Consider the following 21,243-nt stretch of genomic DNA (forward strand, 5'->3'; position numbering starts at 1 on the left):
AATGCAACGAGTTTCTCACCTTCACCCCTTCAGATTGTGCGTGCAGGCCAGGAGCGTTAAGACCGTGTGTGTTGACTCCTGTTGTGGGTGCCGGGTGTGGACTGGGTGCAGGGGTGGTCAGAACATGTGTGTTTCCAGAGCTCTGCAAGCTGCTAGATGACCGAACACTGCCAATGCTGCCCACACTGCCGCTGCGCTCACCACCTTCACATACAAACACACACATATTGCAGGACGCATTATTATATAGAGAAAATTCCTCAAATCCTCAAATACATAGTTTTACACGGTTAACCAAAAAAACTTGTGAGTTTACCTGCCAGCGGTTTGCGTAGCACCCAGATGTCCTCACTGGTGCTACTCTGCTGTCCCAGAGTTGGAGAGCCTTGAGGACTCAGCTCTGCAGTCCGCGTACCTGTCATACACACACACACACACGCACGCACGCACGCACGCACGCACGCACGCACGCACACACACACACACACACACACACACACACACACACACACACACACACACACACACACACAGTCTCTAAGTCTCTCTCTAAGTCTTAATCATTGTGAGACTTGTAAAGCCCCATAATTACCTTAGGCAAGTTCATCATAAGGATTGTAAGCACTGTTTAAAACAAAATTACTTTATTCTAAATAAAACATCCAATGATTCAAGCTAAATTATAGGAACATGTATAAAATGGTGAATAATGGCTCTCAAATTGCATATAATATGTAAAGTATGTGAAGTTATAAAAATGATGCCATACATTTGCTTATTTCAGTTAAAGGGTCAGTTCACTCAAATTACAAGAAAGCTATTCCAGTACAATTGAAGTAAATTGATGCCACATTTAAATAAAAAATATATATATATACATACAGTACATATATAAAAACTGAAAAGAAAATGTCCTGGTCAATTAGAATAATCCATACATTTATCGCTGGTTGGTTTCCATTTTCCAAATAGTTCCTATTAAAATAAAATGGCAGCAGAACTCTTTTGGCATTTGGTGTAAGTGGGAAGATATACCTTTTTGTCATTAGGGTGAACTGATCCTTTGACATATATATGTGTATACACAGTTGACATACATTTACACACATATGTAAATGCTGCAGTGAAGTGTTGGAACAAGCCGATAGATAATATATTCTATACATGGTCTTGTCAAACAGCGTGGAAAGGATGCTTAACTGTGATTTAAAGTGATCCTACAGTATGTACCTGTCTGACTCTGCTGCTCCTGAGAAGTGGAGAGAGGAGGAGGAGGAGGAGGAGGAGGAGGAGGAGGAGTGGACAGAGGAGGAGTAGACAGAAAAGGAGGAGAGATGGGAAGAGGAACGTACCCAAAGGAGGAGAACCGAGGGAGGGACTGTGTGTTGGGGTGAGGGGGAGGAGGAGGATGCAGATGCAGGGGGAGGACTTTGGAGGGGGGGTATGAGTGTCCGTTGACTGCGGCAATGGGACAGGGATTGGGCCTGCGGAGCAGGAGGGTGTGGCACTGCTGGGAGGGGGAATGACCTGGACACGAGCCAGGGGGAGGGAGGTGCAAAACAACAACTGATCAGTCATTTGAAACAAAACAAATCTAATCAGATCTGAAAATGTCAAAATAATAACTGATTAAAATCAAAATATGAGAAAAGATTACATCCATATATCCACAAGGAATATATCTCTATAAATTAAAATATAATATCACTATAGCAACAAAGCAAACAAACAATATGAACAAAAGCATCACAATCTAGCAGAGCGGGTTGGTTGGACGGGTTTATTTATTCGGGAGGGTGACAGAGGAGCAGAAATATAGAGGAAGGGAGGAGGGAGGGGGGGTCGACAGCCAAAAGGGGACAGTATTGATCAATGGAGATGATTGACAGGTTGGGAAAAACAGCCTAAAGAGGCCGATGATACTGCAGCTAGCTAATGATCAGCTATAGCTGCAAAACAGCTGCTGAACAAAAAGCGCACACACACACGCACGCACGCACACACACACACACACACACACACACACACACACACACACACACACAGCTGTGATGTGGGTGGTCACCTGCCCTCTTGATGACTTCCACCATGTTGGAGGGGAAGTAGCCTACACGGTCATTTCCTGTGCGGTTGTCATGAATACAGCCTTTCCATCGGCCATCAGAGTGCTGCTCCAAAACCTATCAACACATACAGTTTACAAAGTAAAGATAAGGTTTTAATCTTTACAGTTTGAAAACAATAGCTGGACTGAGCTACACCACCTACATTCATAGTACAACCTGGTTTTACTACTACTAAATTAGGTAGCAGCATTAAAACTTTAGCACCTTAGTAATTTGTAAACAGGTTGCTAGGAAACACTAGGAAAGTGCCATACAGTCAAAAGCAATCAGCTATGTAAACAGGAAGTCAATGCACTATAATGTACTATAATGTCATGAGCTGTAATTAACTTCCAAAAAAAACAGTTTTAGAGGGGCATCCTTTGTACATGTAGATATGACTGTTAAATTTATATCTGCATAAATGAAGAAATATGTGCTTCAGAGTTAGTATGCAGTTAAATGGTAACTACTGTTTTAGTTCTTGTTTAGTTGTAATTAAACTTTTTAGTGGTCACTACTTATTCTTTCATGTTTTGTTATAAACCATATTCATTACTAAATCATATTAGGTGTTTGTAATACTCAGCTTAAGCATACCGTGCACAGATCATATTAAGCAGAGACAACTAATGATGTTAGGTTTCTGTATGGGAGGGGTGGGGTCATTTGAACTGTGCTGCGCTGAAGCGATGCAAAGGCTCATGGGAAAAAATATATATGTTCTTCACGGTTAGTTGAAGTGTGTTTTAATAATATTCTGTTACTGTTTTGGGTGTGCATTTATGTCAACTGGGTTTTAGTTTTGTATGGTTGATTTAGTGTTCATGTTTATCTACATTTATTGTTGCACCATGACATACATGAGATACAGAGAGAGTTTGGTGGAGCTTAAGGTGGTCTTAATTAGCTTTGTAGCAACTCATTTGGCAATGGCTTGAATGTAATGGACGTTCATTAATATAAAAAAGTTACGCACTAAAGCTTAAAGTGGCCATATTATGCTCATTTTCAGGTTCATAATTGTATTTTGAGGTTGTACCAGAATAGGTTTACATGGTTTAATTTTCAAAAAACACCATATTTTTGTTGTACTGCACATTGCTGCAGCTCCTCTTTTCACCCTGTGTGTTCAGGTCTCTGTTTTAGCTACAGAGTGAGGCATCGCACTTCTATCCCATCTTTGTTGGGAGGCGCACATGCGCAGTAGCTAGGTAAGGATCACATCAGATAGCTGTTTGTTTCTACAACTTCAGTAGTACAAGGCAGGATTAGCCGGGAGACTTCTTCTAAATGAGGGCGCACTTCCAACTTTGCGTGGAATACCTGCAGAACAGGGAAATAGTAGTTCTTTTGTAGATTATGATGAACTAGCAGTGTTGGGCAAGTTACTTCCAAAATGTAATACATTATAGATTACTAGTTACTGTCATTTGAGAGTAATTAGTTATATTACAATATTACTGTCTCTGAATTGTAATGCGTACTTTTGCATTACTTTTGAGTTACTTTCACCAAAATAACAGGGAAAGTTTGATTTGGCAGCTAGCTTGTGAATTTCACCACCGGATCAATAAAGTCTCCTCTTTATCCACTTTAATACATCATAGATTATTCATATTTTGTATAATTAATATAAACATGCAAAGTAACTAAAGCTATACAAAATAGATAAGTAAAACGTATAATAGGCAAGTAGGAGAAAATGAAAATACTCAATTAAAAGTACGGCATTGTTGTAAAATGTTTGTTTATAGCACTTCAATAAGAAATTCATGTTGTTTAGGTTAAAACACTCTAAAGGAAATGTTCAATTATAGTGTGATTAAAACTCACTATTAACATTATTTACAGTACTTGATTTACAGCTGATTTGTGAAAAGGTAGCCTACACAACCTTATTTAACAGTAATTTAGTTTTACTGTGAACCGTCACAGGAAGTGCTTTTATTTTGAAGTAAGCTACACGGAAGTTGTCTGTTGTGTAGCCTACTCTTGCTAGCTTACTGAGCTGCAACATGTCCGTCAGGCTCAAGTTGTTCACTTTCTTGTTTGTAAAACTGCAACATATTGAACAGCAAATGGTCACAGTAAAAGACAAGCGCTTTTGGTCGTCATTCGAAGCTATTCCACTACAGGCATAGTTACTCTCCACGGCTGATAAAAATGCAATGATATTTACGTGTAGCAAGCCTCAACATTAATTCCCGACATGTTTATATCTGTCAGCCGCTGATGTACCGTCACCTGTTGGGACATACATGCTGTCCGTACCGTCTCTGGTTCTAACCACGGGAACAGAAAAAGGACAGCTCACTTCAACGCAGCGTAATAACTCCTGAAAATAATATCCATCTCGCAAATGTATTTGTCTCTGCAGTCATCTCAACCATCGAATACAGCGACAGGAAAATAATACTGCTTTTTATTTTCCTGTGAAGAAATGTGTCACGGTGTTGGTGAATTCTTAAAAAAACCAATGCACCACTAAATGTTGCGTTAAAATGCGTTGTAACTCGCGTTATTGAGATTGTAACGAGTATAATATTACCGAAATATAATTAGTAATGCGTTATATTACTGCGTTACAGCAAAAAGGAATACATTACTGTAATTGCGTTACTTTTGTAACGCGTTACTCCCAACACTGTGAACTAGTATGTGTTGTAGCAGTGTTTTGCCATTCGTTTAGCCACCTCGTTTCGGCTGGTGACGTAAAAAGCCGTGCCGATTTCAAACAGCTCACCCGGAGACTGAAGGCAGGACACATTCAGAAACCAGTATCTCACTCAAAACAGCATGGATGGATTTTTTTCCAAGTTTGTATGCGTGAGGAAGCACCAGAGACACAAAATAACCCCAAATCCCAGAACAAGTGATTTTTTTCATAATATGGGCACTTTAAACTTAACATGCTAATTTTAGACAACATGTAGACACAAAAATAATTTATGTTTAGTAATGATTTTTAGTAATGACTACTAATGTAAACTTGATTTGTCTACTGAATCAACTTACCGCTCTGTGTTAATACAACTTGACCTGTTAAGTTAAACCTTGTGTCAAATTTAGATGGTTTAAGGCAACAGGTTTCCACACAAATTTCTAGTAAAGTCAACTACTGGTAATTCGGGATAACAGTGTATACCCTCGTCAAATTCTACCCATCATATTTAAAAAAGGCTACAGAGGGGTGGGGGAGCAATGACTGTAGAAGACGTGGCCTTACAAGCTAACTTTGTGCAGAAGAAGTTTTTATGTAAAATCCCCTGTATTAACATCAAATGCCAACAAGAACATGTGTGATCATGTGTACACTGCAAAGTTGTGTACATTGAAGCTCCTCTTCAAAAATGAGTGGGAAATATGCGATTATGTAACCTAACTGACACTAACGTCATTAGCACATTTACATTAGACATTGTAATTTGAGGTTATTCTTGTGAAACGTAGTTTTTCCAGTTTACATCATTATTAAACAGCACTTTATGTGGCCGGTTAGCGCAGTTGGTAGAGTAGGCACACATATATAGGCTTCAATCTAAATGGGTCACATATATTAGCAAGTTAACGTTAGCTTTGTCAGTTACTTCAGTTTAGTTAGCTACGCAGCAGTTAATGGTTTTAAGTAATTTGTCACAAGTACGTAAAAACTAGTTTGTGTGGGGCAATCCAGTTTAATTTAGTGATGTGTTTATCTCCACTTATTAAACTTAGCTATGTCACAACTAGGCTACGTTTGAACTTATTTAAGGTTATAAACTATGATTATATGTCTATAAAGATTATAATTAACTACATTGCATATTTTCTGTATTTACTGATGAATTTCAGTAGACAGATGTGCAGCACTTTGAGAACAGGTTGAGAAATGTATATTGTATTTTGGGACGATTATAAGATCTATGTACCGTGATAATGTCTCCAGCTTTGATGTTGAGGCTGGTAAGGTCGTAGTTGTTGCAGTAATCCTTCAGCGCACGCACTTGCATCGCAGCCGAGGCATCTACAGGACAAGAGTATAGTATGGGTGTAGCAGTAGAGTTGAGTGGAGTCAAGTAGAGGACAAGAGCACCAGCAGAGAGTTTCAGGTAGTTGGGATAAAGTAGAGCAGAAAGTCAGGAGGGAGCAGAAGACAATGGAAAGGAAGGCAGTAGGGGTAGGTGCATGCACTGTTTGCTTCTCTGCTGCTGGTAAATGTATGCATGCATGTAATTAAAACCTAATTAGTTCAGAAAATTCACATAATTAACATTGTCCTGTAATTTAGTAATTCATTAATAGATTATAATAAAAATAAATTCTTAATTTATTGACTATTTGGTGGCAATGAAACTCAGAAGTTGCCTACCGGTATTAATAATTGAATGAGGACACATGACTCTCCCATATATCATAGTAAATGAACCACTTTTTCATGTTTAACTGTATCATGTGGTGATTCCGGGCATAGTATTACTTATTATTTATTGGATTGTGTAAAAAATGAAGAGTTAGTACTGGTGGCACTCACCTCTAAGTAGTTGTTTGATCTCTCGGCTGGCCTGTGTGGTGGTGAATTGGTTTACAATGTCCAGGGCAGTTTGACTCAGAGTGTTTCTCACCCCTGCGCTGATGCCACTCTGGATGGAAGTGGAGAAGAAAAATTATTGAAGCTGGGATGGGAAATTAATAATAGGGATATACTGTGCATTCTGGCTGTGTGTACCAGCCTGCTGCTAACATTTGTTGTGTGTGTGTGCTGCCTCCGCAACAACATCAAAAAGGTGACATAAGGGTTAAAAAAAAAACAGAGCTGGTTTTAATATTGCATGACAAGTAGTATGCCCGCAGTAGTATACTCTGCTACACTTTTATGTAACAACATATCCCACAGGCTTCATCACACAGCTCAGTGGGATAGATGCCAAGTGCTGCGGTGTAAAACTTGCTCAGCTGGAGAGGGAGGCAGCTTTAACAACAGTTGCTTTTGTAAACACATTAAACAGCCAGACAGAGAGGTAGAGAGACAGACAGATGGACTTACATCCAGTAGCAGGCGCACTACCTCTGTCTTCCCACAGAGGGCTGCCTGATGTAGCGCTGTGCCAGACTCAGACTGTCTGTTGATATCTATACCAGCCTGAATCAGCAACCTGCAGCACAAAATAATAATAATAGTATTAACCTTTATCTATATGGCATCTTTCATAACCATCATTTCATTAAAATGCTTATATCATATAATACAAAAACAGATTTTTTAGATCATAATTGTGACGCTGGAGTTAAGGTTAGATTAGATGAGTGAATCAGATGGATAGACAGACCTACAGGTACATGAAGTAGGTATCATGACAAACACACACTAAGAGAGGCAGACTAAGAGGACAAGTTTTTCAGACCGTATGACATCAATGTGTCCGTTCTTGGCAGCAAGATGCAGAGGGGACACTCCGTTGGGGTCAGAGGGTTTTGGTTCCAGCATGGCTGCACACATGTTACTGCTGAGCAGGAGCTGGACCACCTAAAACACAGACAACAGACACACACATAACTTATAGAGTCATCTCTATGAACAATTCCCAAAGTCTGCAGTGAACTACGTAACCAAGCTTTTATGTGTGCTTCTCCCAATTTGAGTAACCTTCTGCAATGCTAGATTTAAAATTTGGTTTCTCTGTGAATTCAAATCATTGCTAATGAAACTGTGCGCTCTCTCCTTTGGCTGCTGAAGTTTTGGGATATCTTAGGGTCTAAATGCTAAATTGGTCATCATTTTAATGTTTTAGTAGACTGTGTATGGGTTGTTTTAAGGTGTCATTTATTTATTTTATATGTTTTAATTTTTGATATGATTCATAGCAGACTTTTATTCATGATTTTATAAATACATGTCTGTTTAATTCTAAGGCATATCTTGTGTTATCTGTCATATGTTATATGTCGGCAAGTCATTGTTGCAGCACGTTTCTACATTTGGTTGTGTTTTCTCACTTTGCATGTATTCTCTTAAGATACAGTGCGTTAAGCTCTCAGGGCCACTGTAGGTGAGGCTTGCCTAGTCAAATAAAGGTTAAATAAAACTAAATAAAAATGTATCTTTTTGTTTCTGGTTTTCTACTCACTCCAACACGTCCAAATTCACAGGCGAGGTCCAGCGGTGTTTTCCCAGCTGAGTCTGAGATACACGGGTTGGACTGGTGTTGTAGCAACATCTCCGACTATAACAGACACACACACACACACACACACACACACACACACACACACACACGCACACACACACACACACACACACACACACACACGCACGCACGCACGCACGCACGCACGCATGCACGCACGCACGGACATACACGCAAATTTTACTGCCGCTTCTGAATTTCCTAGCTTGTAACAAACACAAATCACACATGCATCATCAGCCACACATAACAGACAAACACCTCACAAAAACACACACACACACACACACACACACACACACATGGCCACTAAACACACCAAAACACACACATACACCTACAGTACACAAACACAGTTACCCCGTCATAGTGTCCGTGCTGAGCGGATAGGTGGAGAGGGATCTGTCCTTCATCTGACTGTCCGTTGATTGATGAGCCTGCCTTCAGCAGCATTTTCATTGGTTCAGTCTTCCCCTGCCATGCAGCGTAATGCAGAGGACGCATCCCTACACAAAACACATACACATACAAAAACACACAAAAATGACAGCTCAATAAAACACAGACATACAAGACCCCACAAGGACATGCACACAGATACATACAAGAACATGAGAATATAAAGACACATAAATGCATGCAAATACACACACACTCTGTTATTGTGATTTTATAGACAGATCAGTTTGTCAGTGGCCATCCAGCAGGATGAACTCAATTATTAAACTCATTAATTTCCTCCATTGTTGCCACAGATATCGAAAATAAAGATGTGATAAATTTAGAAATGGTTTTATGCATTAGAGCTGAAACAATTAGTCATAGACGGACAATTAATCAGCAACCATACTGATAATCTATTATTTGTTTAAGTAATTTTTTCAAACAAAAAAATAATAATTACTGATTCAAGCTTCTCAAATGTAAAATGTTTCTGTTTTTATAGTCTTCTATGATAGTATTGGCCCTGGGAACTTCTGATAGGCATTTTTGCCATTTTCTGACAATCTATAAACCAAATGATGGATGGATTAATCGTAAAAACAATCAGTAGATTAATTAATAATGACAACGATAGTTAGTTTTCATAATGTGAATGCAATTTTTGCAAACATTTCTGTAATATCTGTTTTACAGGCGAATACTCTCAGTACCCCTCCTGGAAATGCAATGTTATTGTGGTTGACATGCTTGTGACCCTGTGTGACTGTCGGAAAAATTGTTTGTGCAGGCGTCATCCTCATGGGACATTGCAGACAAACTGCTTTCAGACAAAAGGTCAAGACAAGAAATCCCCTATAAGTGGCTGAACATGACCTTAGAGGAGCTTGCAGGAATCTGGACATTGCAACCCATGCAGGAAATGCAAGGCGATGCAAAGTGCAGCTGAGCACAGCAGAAAAATCCACCATGGAGTCATTGCCAAGGCCTCTAACCAGAAGACATTAATCCCACTTTGTAGTAGTGGCTGCAAGAAGCAGGAAGCATGTTTTTCATGGCAGCGACCCAAGACCCCCAGTCTTAATACCAGCGATGAGCCACAATCGTCAAGTTAAAGTGCTCATCTTATGCTCATTTCAGGTTCATAATTGTATTTTGAGGTTGTACCAGAATAGGTTTACATGGTTTAATTTCCAAAAACACCATATTTTTGTTGTACTGCACATTGCTGCAGCTCCTCTTTTCACCCTGTGTGTTCAGGTCTCTGTTTTAGCTACAGAGTGAGGCATCGCACTTCTATCCCATCTTTGTTGGGAGGCGCACATGCGCAGTAGCTAGGTAAGGATCACATCAGATAGCTGTTTGTTTCTACAACTTCAGTAGTACAAGGCAGGATTAGCCGGGAGACTTCTTCTAAACGAGGGCACACTTCCAACTTTGTGTGGAATACCTGCAGACGAGGGACATGTAAGTAGTTCTTTTGTAGATTATGGTGAACTAGTGTGTGTTGTAGCAGTGTTTTGCCATTCAGAACGAGCTAGCATGCTAGCGCTAGCATGCTACGGTTACCCACCTTTCTTTAACTGTCTATGTTAGGGAGTACTGACTCAGAAGAAAGGTACTGGCAGGAGAAAGAGACACAGCAGCTGCAGGAGTTACATTACAGTAACGCAGAAGAGAGGATTTTACTCAGACCGCAGGGAAAAAGCGACATTGGACTTGACCTGTTTGTAGATGGGGGGAGAACTCAGCAATGGACACTGCCTCAATTAAGGAGGTTCTTTTGAAGGATTGCTGAAAGTGATATGAGCCCATTTCCTTTCCAATGGTCAATGGGGTAGCTCATCCTGAAATTCTGAAAGCTCAGTCAGTTGTTAAGATATTTTGATTCATATGTCCTGTGTGAATTCCAGTAATAGGGTTTTATTACGCAGGCAATGGTGGCCAGTGTGTGGATCATGAGCAGATCATAGAACAGTGGACCTTTTTTTTTTTTTTTAACCAATAAAGGTCTCACAGAAATTTGATAATCCCTACCAAATGAGTTTTCTGATTTTGGAAATACCCTCAACTCTGTCCCAAGGAGTATCCTGGCAGAGTTGCTGAACTCATAGTTGCTTGCCCCCTTTCTGTTTATTTTTGGACAGGATATCAAGTTTTCTCACTTTGCATGTGTTCTCTTAAGTTACTGTCTGTTGAGCTCTCAGGGCCAATGTAAGTTAGGCTCTGCTGGTCAAATAAAGGTTAAATAAAATACAATTTAAATGTATATTTTTTCTGATTTTGGAAATTCCCTCAACTGTGTTCTCAGGACCTGGCAGAGTTACTGAACTCAGTTGTTTGCCCCCTTTCTGTTTATTTTTTGGACAGGATATCAAGCCTAGAAGCCCAGGCCTGCAGGATATCCTTAAGTTGGTATCTTGCACAAGAACATTTTGTAGATGGATGTGACGTGGAAAAGATCAGAACTTCAGAATCCCAGAAAACAGTTCCTCTTGTCCCATACGAGTGAGGGATGAATCTTAAACCTGCAATTATGTATTTCTTGGGCACTTGGGGGCAGCGAAAACACAACATTGACATATTTCAGCTGATATAGCTAACTTGTTAGCAAACAGATGCCCATTTACACATTGAGCACACACAGACAACATTAGCATTCTCTCCTTTTTGCTCTATTTTGGTCTCCACCAACTCCTAAGGGAAATTTCTGGCTCAAGTCAAGTTTACCAGTCCTCACCAAGAGCTCAGCAGGCGAGACCCGGAGGAACCGGATGAATGATTTCCCTACCACCTTCACAGAGAGAGTTGAGGAGGTGGGACCACCTAGTAAGGATGCCTGACAGTTGTATCCCTCTATTTAGAGCCATACTGGGCTAACTGGGAATGTGGAGACAGTAGGCCTACATCCTGGAGGGATTATATCTCCCATCTGCCCTGAGATTTCTTCTTCTGGAATCTGCCAATATGTGATGGAAATATTTGCTGCTCTGCCTCCATTTGGCTCTCAGTCCTGCAGCAATGAAGCTCTTTTATTGTCTATTGTTTGCTGTGCACACAAATCTGTCACCTCTCATAAATACAGAGTACTACACAGAGAGAAATTGTTTTGCATTTCCAACAAGCTCACCTTTTATTGCACAAGAGGGCGTTATCAGTCACGCAGGGGAAGCCAGAAATGTTTGTTTTCCTGTTTTTTTGTGATTGTTTTCTGGCCAGCCGGGTCTGTTTTGTACCTGTTTTATGGTAACATGGTGACTTGTAAGGACACTTGTATTCTGAGTAAATCTGTGTGTGTTTTTACCTTTATGGTCTTTAATATCCACTGCAGCCTGGGCCTCCAACAGCAAAGAGATCAGCTCCTTGTTACCACTCAGAGCAGCATGGTGCAGCGGTGCCAACCTTCACACAGACACAGATTAGGTTTAAAAATACATATATTCGTATACGTAGTGTAAACCAGAGCATAACTTTGCCGAAATAATCTTCAGCGTAGAGCAGCTCCGCCCCTCAGCTCTGTGTGAGCGACGGGAGGGGGCAAATGACCTACTTCCATTAATAAGCAATCTCTCTACCCCCGAGCCAAGCGCGCCTCTGTGTGTGTGTCTAATGGATCCCTGGTGAATATAAGGGCCGGGCCCTTGAGTCAGATCAACTAATCATCAGTCATTACACAATGCGTTAAGTCCAATTATCTGATTCCAATCAACACAATAAAAAGATATTTGTTTTCTGATAGAGCCAAATGGAATACAATCACAAACCAAGCACATAAAAAGCTTAACATTAGAGAGTCTGAATGTAGCCAAAATCCATAGTAGTACATTCAGAGTTGTAAAGGGAACATTTCTGAGCAAATTAAGAACTGAGAGATGTTGGCTTTCCTTTAAGGTCTTCAGCTGGCTACATGTTTCAAAGATAGATTTAGGCTGAGGGTAATGTGTAAAATGATATGGGTGATATTATATCCATCTCAGAAGGAAATTATGTCCTTTTTGCCTGCCCATGACAATTGAATAATCAAAACGTGTGTCAGCTACAGAATAAAGTCTCAGATGCATATAAGAGTTTGGTGTTTTGATGTCACGGGGTCCTGCAGTACTCCTATACATCACTTCAGCAAGGCGAAAAGTTAAACCACTGTAGGGTCAGCACAAAAGAGGGTGTTAAGTTACTCTTTAAGTAGATATGGTGAACCTATTAGCAATAACATGCAATACGAGCGACCCCTTTCACATGCTCACATTGTTTTCATGTTGTCATTTAGTCCAGTGCATCATAAATATTGATTATAGACACATATTGTAATCATTGGGGGGTTCTGTCCTCCAAGTTAGGAACCAATTCTCTAAATAGTGTGTTGTGTTTGCAACAGGTCGTATTGTCCCACAACATCATAAAATATGAATATTTTTTACCGTTAAAAAAATCTATGCAAATCTAATGCATCGAGTCAGGGATTCAACTCTGTAGCTACGATGCAATGTAATGAATAACACTCTCATGAAACGTAATGGCATGATATGATGTCAAGAAGCAACGTATCCTTATACAGGTTCGTATGATAACTTATGAAAAGTTCTGCACAATGCACATGCATATCCTACGAATGTCCAGCAACACATGCGATCAGTGCGCCTATGCAAGCTTATGGGTTAAAATGAGTATGTTTGTTTAATTACTAACGTAGGGTTAGGGTTAGGGTTAAGTCAGTTAAGTTACAAGAAAGTTCAAATAAGTCAACGTTGTCTTTTGCTTTCACAAAAGGGGACAAACGGTGGTCTACTGGGTGAAAGTCCTGTTTGTATGACCCACCCATCCACCCGACCTATGCGGACATTGTCTTTCTTTATACTTTGGCACCTGACTTCCTCCTTAGAGGGAGCCCTGCACATCCTGGTTTAAGATTACGTGGGTTATATCCGCATTAAACAGTGCATTACTTTTCATAAGTACAAGTACGAACAGTGTAAGCGAATAGCCTGCAAGAAGACAAAGAGAAAGGAAAGAAGGAAACAATGAAAGAAAGACTGGAAAAGAGGATGAAGGAAATTAACCTTAACAAAAAAAATTATGACAATGTGGAACAACAGCACGGAGAACATGAATAAAATGAGATGTAATCCCTCACCCATCTGCATCCTGGATGTTGACGTTCACTCGCTTTGTTGCTCCGAGAAGCTCTGAAACAAACAGAGAAAGGAGAGCAAAGAAGTGGAGTAACAAACTCATTACAATCTATTCAGAATCCAGTGATGAATGTATTCTCTCTCTTTGTCTTTGTGCATATTCTAATAGTTCATTCCCTGCAGGTAGAGTTGACAGCTACACTTTAAAGGCATACTATGTAACTTTTCCCTCTGGAACTACAGCCGCGCGAGCTGTAGTTCCAATGAGACAACCTGTAGGGGGACCACAGAGGGAAAAGTTACATAGTATGCCTTTAATATCTGTGAGCACTCTAAAATAAGGTTCAGCAGCAGAGGTCAAGGAGAAGTGACAAGGTAAGGAAGACAAAGAGTCATTCTGGAAAACTCATCAGGAACTGTATTTTCTGAGGTATATTCACCTGCTAAATTACTGAGCCTAAGTTACATGAAACATCTGCAATTTATGATTTTGATATTCAGTTGATAATAATTGTAATATAGTCTTGTTTTCCCTCAGTGTTAGGCATACATCATCTGTATATCTGTGTATATATACTGTCTGTTTATATAAGGGTGTTTATTGTGTTTGTATTATTACTATTATTATTATAACTAATTTTCTATTTCTTCTTTACTATTTTTTCTATTTCTTATACTTTATGTATATTTTCTTCTTCTATGTCTACTTAATGTGTATTTGTGTTATTCTGATGTGTGTACATTTTTTTCTTTTGAGCTGCTGTAGCTCATGAATTTCCCCAGTGTGGGATTAATAAAGTCTAGCCTATTTTATCTTATCTTATATACTTGTGTAAACAAACCTATTTCATCCAGAAACATGAATAACTTTGATTTAGTTGTTGTTGAGTGTTGAGACCTGTCAATCAACCCGAGAGAGATACTAATTTTCTATCAAGAGTTCAGACTTAAAGTTTTAGGGCTACCTTTTGAATCTCATTTACATGTGATCAAATACACTATTATTATATGCACCAGACTTATGTATCTTAATTAAATGACGCGTTTCAGTGGAGTCAGGTTGAATTTTGCCCTCCAGAAATTAGTACACTTAAGGGAACAGTTCAAAGTTTGGGGAAATATGCTTATTTGCTTTCTCTGCGAGACTACTTGTAGTATGTTTGGGTGTAAATATATGGGTCTCACTGTACTTGTGATAATGTGAATGTGCAAATGTGTGTATGTAATAACCTTGATTTTTGACTGGAGAATCAGAAAGATAAAGACACCAGACAGCAGGAAGGAAAGCACACAGATGAAAACACTCTTTTTTTTTTTTTTTGGTCAAACCCTCATAATCCACAGGCCGTAATCTGTAGTTGTTCTGTAATCTGGGGGAAAGCTTCTCCTTCTCTCTGCAGCTCTATCCGCACTTCATCCCTTCATCCTGCTCTCACACTCTAATTTTCACTGTAATTTGCTAAAGAGCGCGTGCTGATTGGTAGTTCTGCTGTTTCAGTTTACACTCTACAGCTGACATCATTCTCCTGCATGTGTGTGTGTGTTGGTAAACGTGCATGTGTAGGTTTCCCCTATCTATCTCGGATTAAAAATACAAGTCATCCCCACCCCCAGCAGATGAATCAATGAGTGCAGATATCTGTGTCACCATCAGCGAGCGACGTGACCCCCGACCACAAACTTATGGCAGGACCACAACATCCAACACCCAGAATTATTCAATACTGTTTACTACATGGAGTCTAGATCATGACATTACTTAATAACACTTCCCCTCTGACCCAAAACCACGATGTATATTTAATAAAAAATACTCAGATGCAGCTGACACAGACGGGGTATCCCTCTGCTCTCTGGGATCGCTCTCGAACTGATTTTTATCTTGAAACTTGCACTTATTTCATTCATGACCGTCTGCCTAATTGTATCAGTTACTTAAATGTATTACCTTTACTTTTAAGATTTATGTATTTTCCTCGTTTGACATGAAATGTTTGTTTAAGATCACTACCATAATGTGTCTCCGATGGTGTCCTTGGACCAGGGTTCTTTTTTTTGTTGCCTTTTTTATGATAATTTTAGGGCATAACACTGCAACCGAGCCTCGGTTACCATAGTAACCCCTGAAAGTGCCATTCTCACAGAGTATCAATCACTTGGCAGGGATTACTATGATATTGTTTAGCAACATCTCCCTCAAATTGTAGCTATTCAAGAGTTTATTTGACATGAAATTGTGTCATTCACTATTTAATGTGAAACCCTTCAGTCTTAATAGAGAGTACCAACAAGCTGGTACTGCAGCTGCTGGCAAAGCAACCTTCACTGTAACAGAGCACATTCCCAAACCTCCAGAGAGGTGAAGTGGAGGGTTTCTCAAGGGTTCTCATTACCAGAAATGTTCTGAAGTCCAGTTTTTATCCCCTCTGACTTCCGCCTGTCATTACGCATTTAGAGTTTCAGTGTTGCAAGTAGCCTAAAACAAACGCCATCGCTGACTCTGTTCTCTCTCTGTTTCCAGACGGTTGCACACATATGTTAAAGTGACCGGACTCAGGGTCACAATATGCTAATAGTGCAGGAACTATAGCACATTTTCATCAAAAGTGCAAAATGCCATGATGAGAGTGCTGCAAGGGCCATAATCAAACAAGCAATGTGCAGATATATGTTAGAATGTAATGTAGTATCATAATATATAATAATAATAATAATAATAATCTTTGTTAGACCCTGACATTTTTAAAAGCTTTTTAAAATGATTTGTTTCTCAAACACAAAAAATAACATAACAGAGGACAAGAGAAGGACAATGTACCTTCTTGTGAGTTACACCCTTCACATTCCTATCTATGTGGCTACCTTTTAAGGAAGGAAACACAATTAATGGTGCATTCAGTAAAAGGGCTGTAACTATTATTTCAGTGGTGATGACTCCCTGATAACTCCAGCTTTTACGTTATTTCAGACCGCCCCTCAGTGCATTTTAGTTTCTTTAAGTTTAAAGTTGGAGGACAGTATTTTGAGGAGGTAATCAACACTTTATGTACGCCTGTTGTTGCCCAGTCAAAAAAGCTAATGAAAAGTATTTTGTTTTCCCTCAATATTTCTTGGTCTATCACAGTACTGCTGAGTTTAGATACATATTTACTTGATGTGATGGGAATACCAGACCATAATACTTTATGAACTCCTGGCTATGCCAAAAAACGGTCAATGTTGTTGCACTTCCTTGATCGTCGATAGGGGCATATGTATTATATAAATTACTTAGTGCCCATTTCAGTTGCTTGCTATATAAAAGATATCCAATTATGATAAGGATGTTCTTATATCTCTAAGATAAAGAGCTCTATAACAACTGAGCCAAAGATAAGGAAACCATTACCAAATGGTTTAGCAATACGCCTTACTTGTGAAAGCTTCAGACAGCAAACAGTGAGTTCAGTGATTGTAGCAAGACTATAGACTTAAAGGATAAGTCTGGTCAAATTCTACATTTTTCTTATTGAAAACAAATCTAACGAAAACACCAAAATGAACAATGAATGAATGCTTCTAACAAGTAGTAGTATATGATGTACCTTATTTTCTAGCTCCATTTTTGTCCAAAGAGCCACTCTGTTGCACTGAATTCATTACGATGAACATGGGCTCTGTCAATCCCACATACACTGTTCTGCTGCAGTACTCACCAGTGCCCCAGATGTGTATTAGTCTGCTGGTGAAAATAGTCCCTTACATGTGCAACATTTCCTCTCATTTCAGTAATGTTTGCGAAAAACTACAATACCCAGCTGTTTAGGTAATTACTGTCGCTCAAAATAAGAAACTATATATTTGAGTGATGTCGGAAAGTACTGAGACGGACTATCACATTGTCGGTTTTGTTTTTTTAATGGGATGTTTACAGTAAGAAAAAATAACACCAGCACTATCTTTAAAGCTGTTTAAATAACTTACATCTTCTGAATGTCCAAAACATGTTAGTTATCAATACACAGTATGTCTTAATATGAAAATTACTAAAATATTATTATTGGCATCAGAAAGGCAAGTAGAAGCTGTTTCAAGTTGATTTTGTTCTACAACTTTCTGTTGGTTATGAGATCCTGAAGACACCTCAAGGAAATATCAGTTTAGACTGAGCTGTGTTTGTTACTTTAAAGAAAAAGCTAAACATTGTGGGAAATATAAAAACAAAAGTGTAAAAACAACAATTTGCAGTTTTACGGGGGTTATGGATTATGACTTATGTGTCTCCAGCAAGTTACTGTTCCCAGCTAAGAATCGTGTTTGTTATATTTGGTAACATCTGGACATATTTCGGTGTGTCACCAAGAGAATATGTATTACATACTGTATGCTAACAGGCAGTGTTTTGCATTTTGATGTTTTCTCTTGCAGAGGAGTCACTGCTGTGTTTTAGATATATCAACGTATTATCATGTAGGCTATTTCTGCTGTATTTTAACCCTATTTTTGGGCATATTTTCACAGTATTGTTACAGTGTATTTGCCCTATTTAGAAAGTATTTTGACTGGAATTCTGACATTTTTGAGGGGGATTTCTATGGACTAGATTTGTGCACACATTTCCTGAAGGCCATCGTCTTTTGTACACTTTGTTCATTTAGGCTAGCTTTTCCCCCCTATTTCCAGTCTTTATGCTAAGCTGAGCTAAGCTAAGCAGCTGCAAGCTTCAGCTGCATATTTACCATATAGACATTAGATTAGTATTAATCTTTTCATCTAATTCCTGGCTAGAAAGCGAATAAGTATATCTCCCAAAATGTCAAACTATTGCTTTAATTAGTTGGAGAAGGAGCTCCACTGTCCGACAGTGAAGTGAAGTGGCCTTACATCACCATCTCGGTCACCACTTCAATTCCTTAAACCATACTTCATCAAATTGTGACTTTTTGACAGAGCAAACAACTACTGCAGCAACTCTCACCTGCTGCTTGGAACATCATTAGCATACTGATGTGTCGAGTGTGTTTCTGTGCACGCTTGCCTGTAAATGTTTGTGTGAGAGGTCTTTGTGTGTGTGTGATTCTCCAGTAGAGGAACCCAGCTTCCTGTTTAATTATTCAAACATAAACCTGGATTCACACACACATACAGGCACGCACGCACACACACACACACACACACACACACACACACACACACACACACCTTCCACAACTCACCCTTTAACCTCTCTCCATCACTTCCTGTCTCTACATCCCTGCATTCATATCTCACTGTTTTCCTCCTTCTGTTTTGCACTCTCATTCTTTCTCTCTCCCATTCTAGACCTCCTCCTCACCCCTCATCTCCCTCACCCTCCACCCACCTCCCCCTTTCTCTTTGTCAGTGTGCAGTGGACTGAGCACTCAGAGCTGATCTGTTTTGGCATTTGAGGAGCAGCATTTTTCTTTTCCATGGCACTGCTGGAATGTTACAAATACATGAGAGGAGGAGAGGAGGGAGGAGAGGAGACAGGAGAGCAGAGGAAACAAGAGGAGAGGAGTAGAGGAAAGAAAAGGAGAAGTGGGAGGAGAGCAGAGGAAACAAGGATAGAGGGGAGGGGAAAAGAAAAGAGGAGAGGATGGGGAAGATATACAAGTATAAAGGGAGAGGAAATGAAACAAGAGGAGAGGAATGGAGAGGAGAGAATAGAAGGATACAGGAGAGGTGAGGGGAGAAGACAAGGATAGAGTAGAGGAGAGGATAGGAGACAAGTATAGGGGAGACAGGCAAAGGGCAGAGGAGACAAGGATAGAGGAGAGGGGAGAAGGGGAGAGGAGACAAGGATAAGGAAATAAGAGAGGAAATGAGATTGGAAAGGAAATAGGAGCTGAGCGGAGAGAAGAGGAGTGTAGGCATCAGGAGGGGAGGGAAAAGGCAGAAAACAAGAGGAAACAAGAGGAAAGGCCTGGTGATGAAATGGGAGAGGAGGAGAGCGGTTTCAAGGCTGTAATTGAAATCTAATTATCACCAAGTCCCAGCTGACTCAACGTCAAACACCCGCACACACACACACACACACACACACCACATTTGTGCACGTCTGCATGTGTACATTTACAACACACACACACACACACACACACACACACGCCACATTTGTGCACATGTCTGCATGTGTACATTACAATCATCACATTATTAGCACTAACATCTGGCATCTTCACACACCAATAATCCCCCTGTCCCGAGAGCAGTAGGACCTCCGTGTTCTTCAACCTCTCACACACACACACACACACACACACACACACACACACACACACACACACACTCACACACACACACACACACACACACACACACACTCACACACACACACACACACACACACACACACTCTCAATAATGTAAAATAAGTGACAACAAACATCCTCCTAATTTCAAATTTCATTCTGATGACTGTTCTCATACTTGTGCAACATCATCACACACACACACACACACACACACACACACACACACACACACACACACACACACACACACACACAGTGCACCATTTAGGCTAAATGGCATCACATCATATTTAGCCTGCACTGTCCTGACCTGGTAATGACGGGTGTGTGTGTGTGTGTGTGTGTGTGTGTGTGTGTGTGTGTGTGTGTGTGGGAGTGGGAGATAGGAGAATGGAGGGATACTGACTGGCTTTCCCTGGCCGAGGTCTCTGTAGAAGCCGCTGAGCTGTCAGCAAGTCCTCGGTCTTCACGGCCTGGAGTAGCTCCTGGTCCTTCCCCATGTCCTCTCCGTCCCGCCTCGGTCCGCTCGGTCCCGCTCTCTTCCTCTGAGCGCTCCTCTCTCCTCCGTTAATCCGCTGCTACATCCTGCCGCCGCTCCGGGCCTCCCGCTGTAGCTGAGGCGCGGAGGGATGGATGCTGCCGGGAGTGGGATGCTCCGATTCGGCCAGGAGTCCAGTGCACGTCCCGCTCTACCTCCCCTCCTAGCGGTGCTACCGGCTCACACCGACCAGCGACCGACCGACCGGACCTCGCTCTTTGCCGGGATGCTGTCCGGCCGCGCAGGAACACACTCGCGACAGATTCCAATGATTCTATCCGCGTGACGATTTCACCGGGTCTACAGATACGTGCGTACCGTGCGTGAAAACGGTGGAGCTCGAGCGCCCTCCTATAAACTGGGTCAAATCCGCACCCCTGAAATCTCACGAGCCCTCAATCCGCAGAATAAAACGCACGGGTCGCCGATGGTTAACGTGTGACCGCTCTCGCGGTGGTGGACCAGCAAGAGCCAGCTCCAGCGCGCGCGCGCGCGCGCACACACACACACACACACACACACACACACACACACACACACACACACACACACACACACAGTCACAAATGGCATTACATAAACACGAGCTACTTGCGCGCGCGCCACTCC

The 21,243-nt window shown here is 40.7% G+C and overlaps 1 protein-coding gene across 5 annotated transcripts in view; it reads right to left on the bottom strand.

The window, feature by feature from the left end:
- The window catches only part of LOC116057214 (caskin-1-like), a 53,531-nt gene extending 32,288 nt beyond the window's left edge, over nt 1–21,243 (bottom strand). For 3 of the 5 annotated variants that reach the window (XR_004106766.2, XM_036000935.1, XM_031309605.2), the window contains exons 1-13: nt 20,503–21,243; nt 13,845–13,896; nt 12,018–12,115; nt 8,633–8,778; nt 8,213–8,308; nt 7,490–7,611; nt 7,132–7,240; nt 6,619–6,727; nt 6,017–6,111; nt 2,066–2,180; nt 1,231–1,527; nt 317–415; nt 20–204 (exon numbers count right to left, since the gene is read on the bottom strand). Coding sequence is in view for 4 of the 5 variants with exons in the window: in XM_036000935.1 (XP_035856828.1) it covers nt 20–204; nt 317–415; nt 1,231–1,527; nt 2,066–2,180; nt 6,017–6,111; nt 6,619–6,727; nt 7,132–7,240; nt 7,490–7,611; nt 8,213–8,308; nt 8,633–8,778; nt 12,018–12,115; nt 13,845–13,896; nt 20,503–20,596 (1,617 nt within the window). In the remaining variant the exon portion in view is untranslated. The remainder of the gene's footprint in view (nt 1–19; nt 205–316; nt 416–1,230; nt 1,528–2,065; nt 2,181–6,016; nt 6,112–6,618; nt 6,728–7,131; nt 7,241–7,489; nt 7,612–8,212; nt 8,309–8,632; nt 8,779–12,017; nt 12,116–13,844; nt 13,897–20,502) is intronic. The other 2 variants (XM_031309606.2, XM_031309607.2) reach the window with 2 other exon arrangements.

Source organism: Sander lucioperca, chromosome 4 (genome assembly GCF_008315115.2).
Source record: "Sander lucioperca isolate FBNREF2018 chromosome 4, SLUC_FBN_1.2, whole genome shotgun sequence".
Classification (NCBI taxonomy): Eukaryota; Metazoa; Chordata; class Actinopteri; order Perciformes; family Percidae; genus Sander; species Sander lucioperca.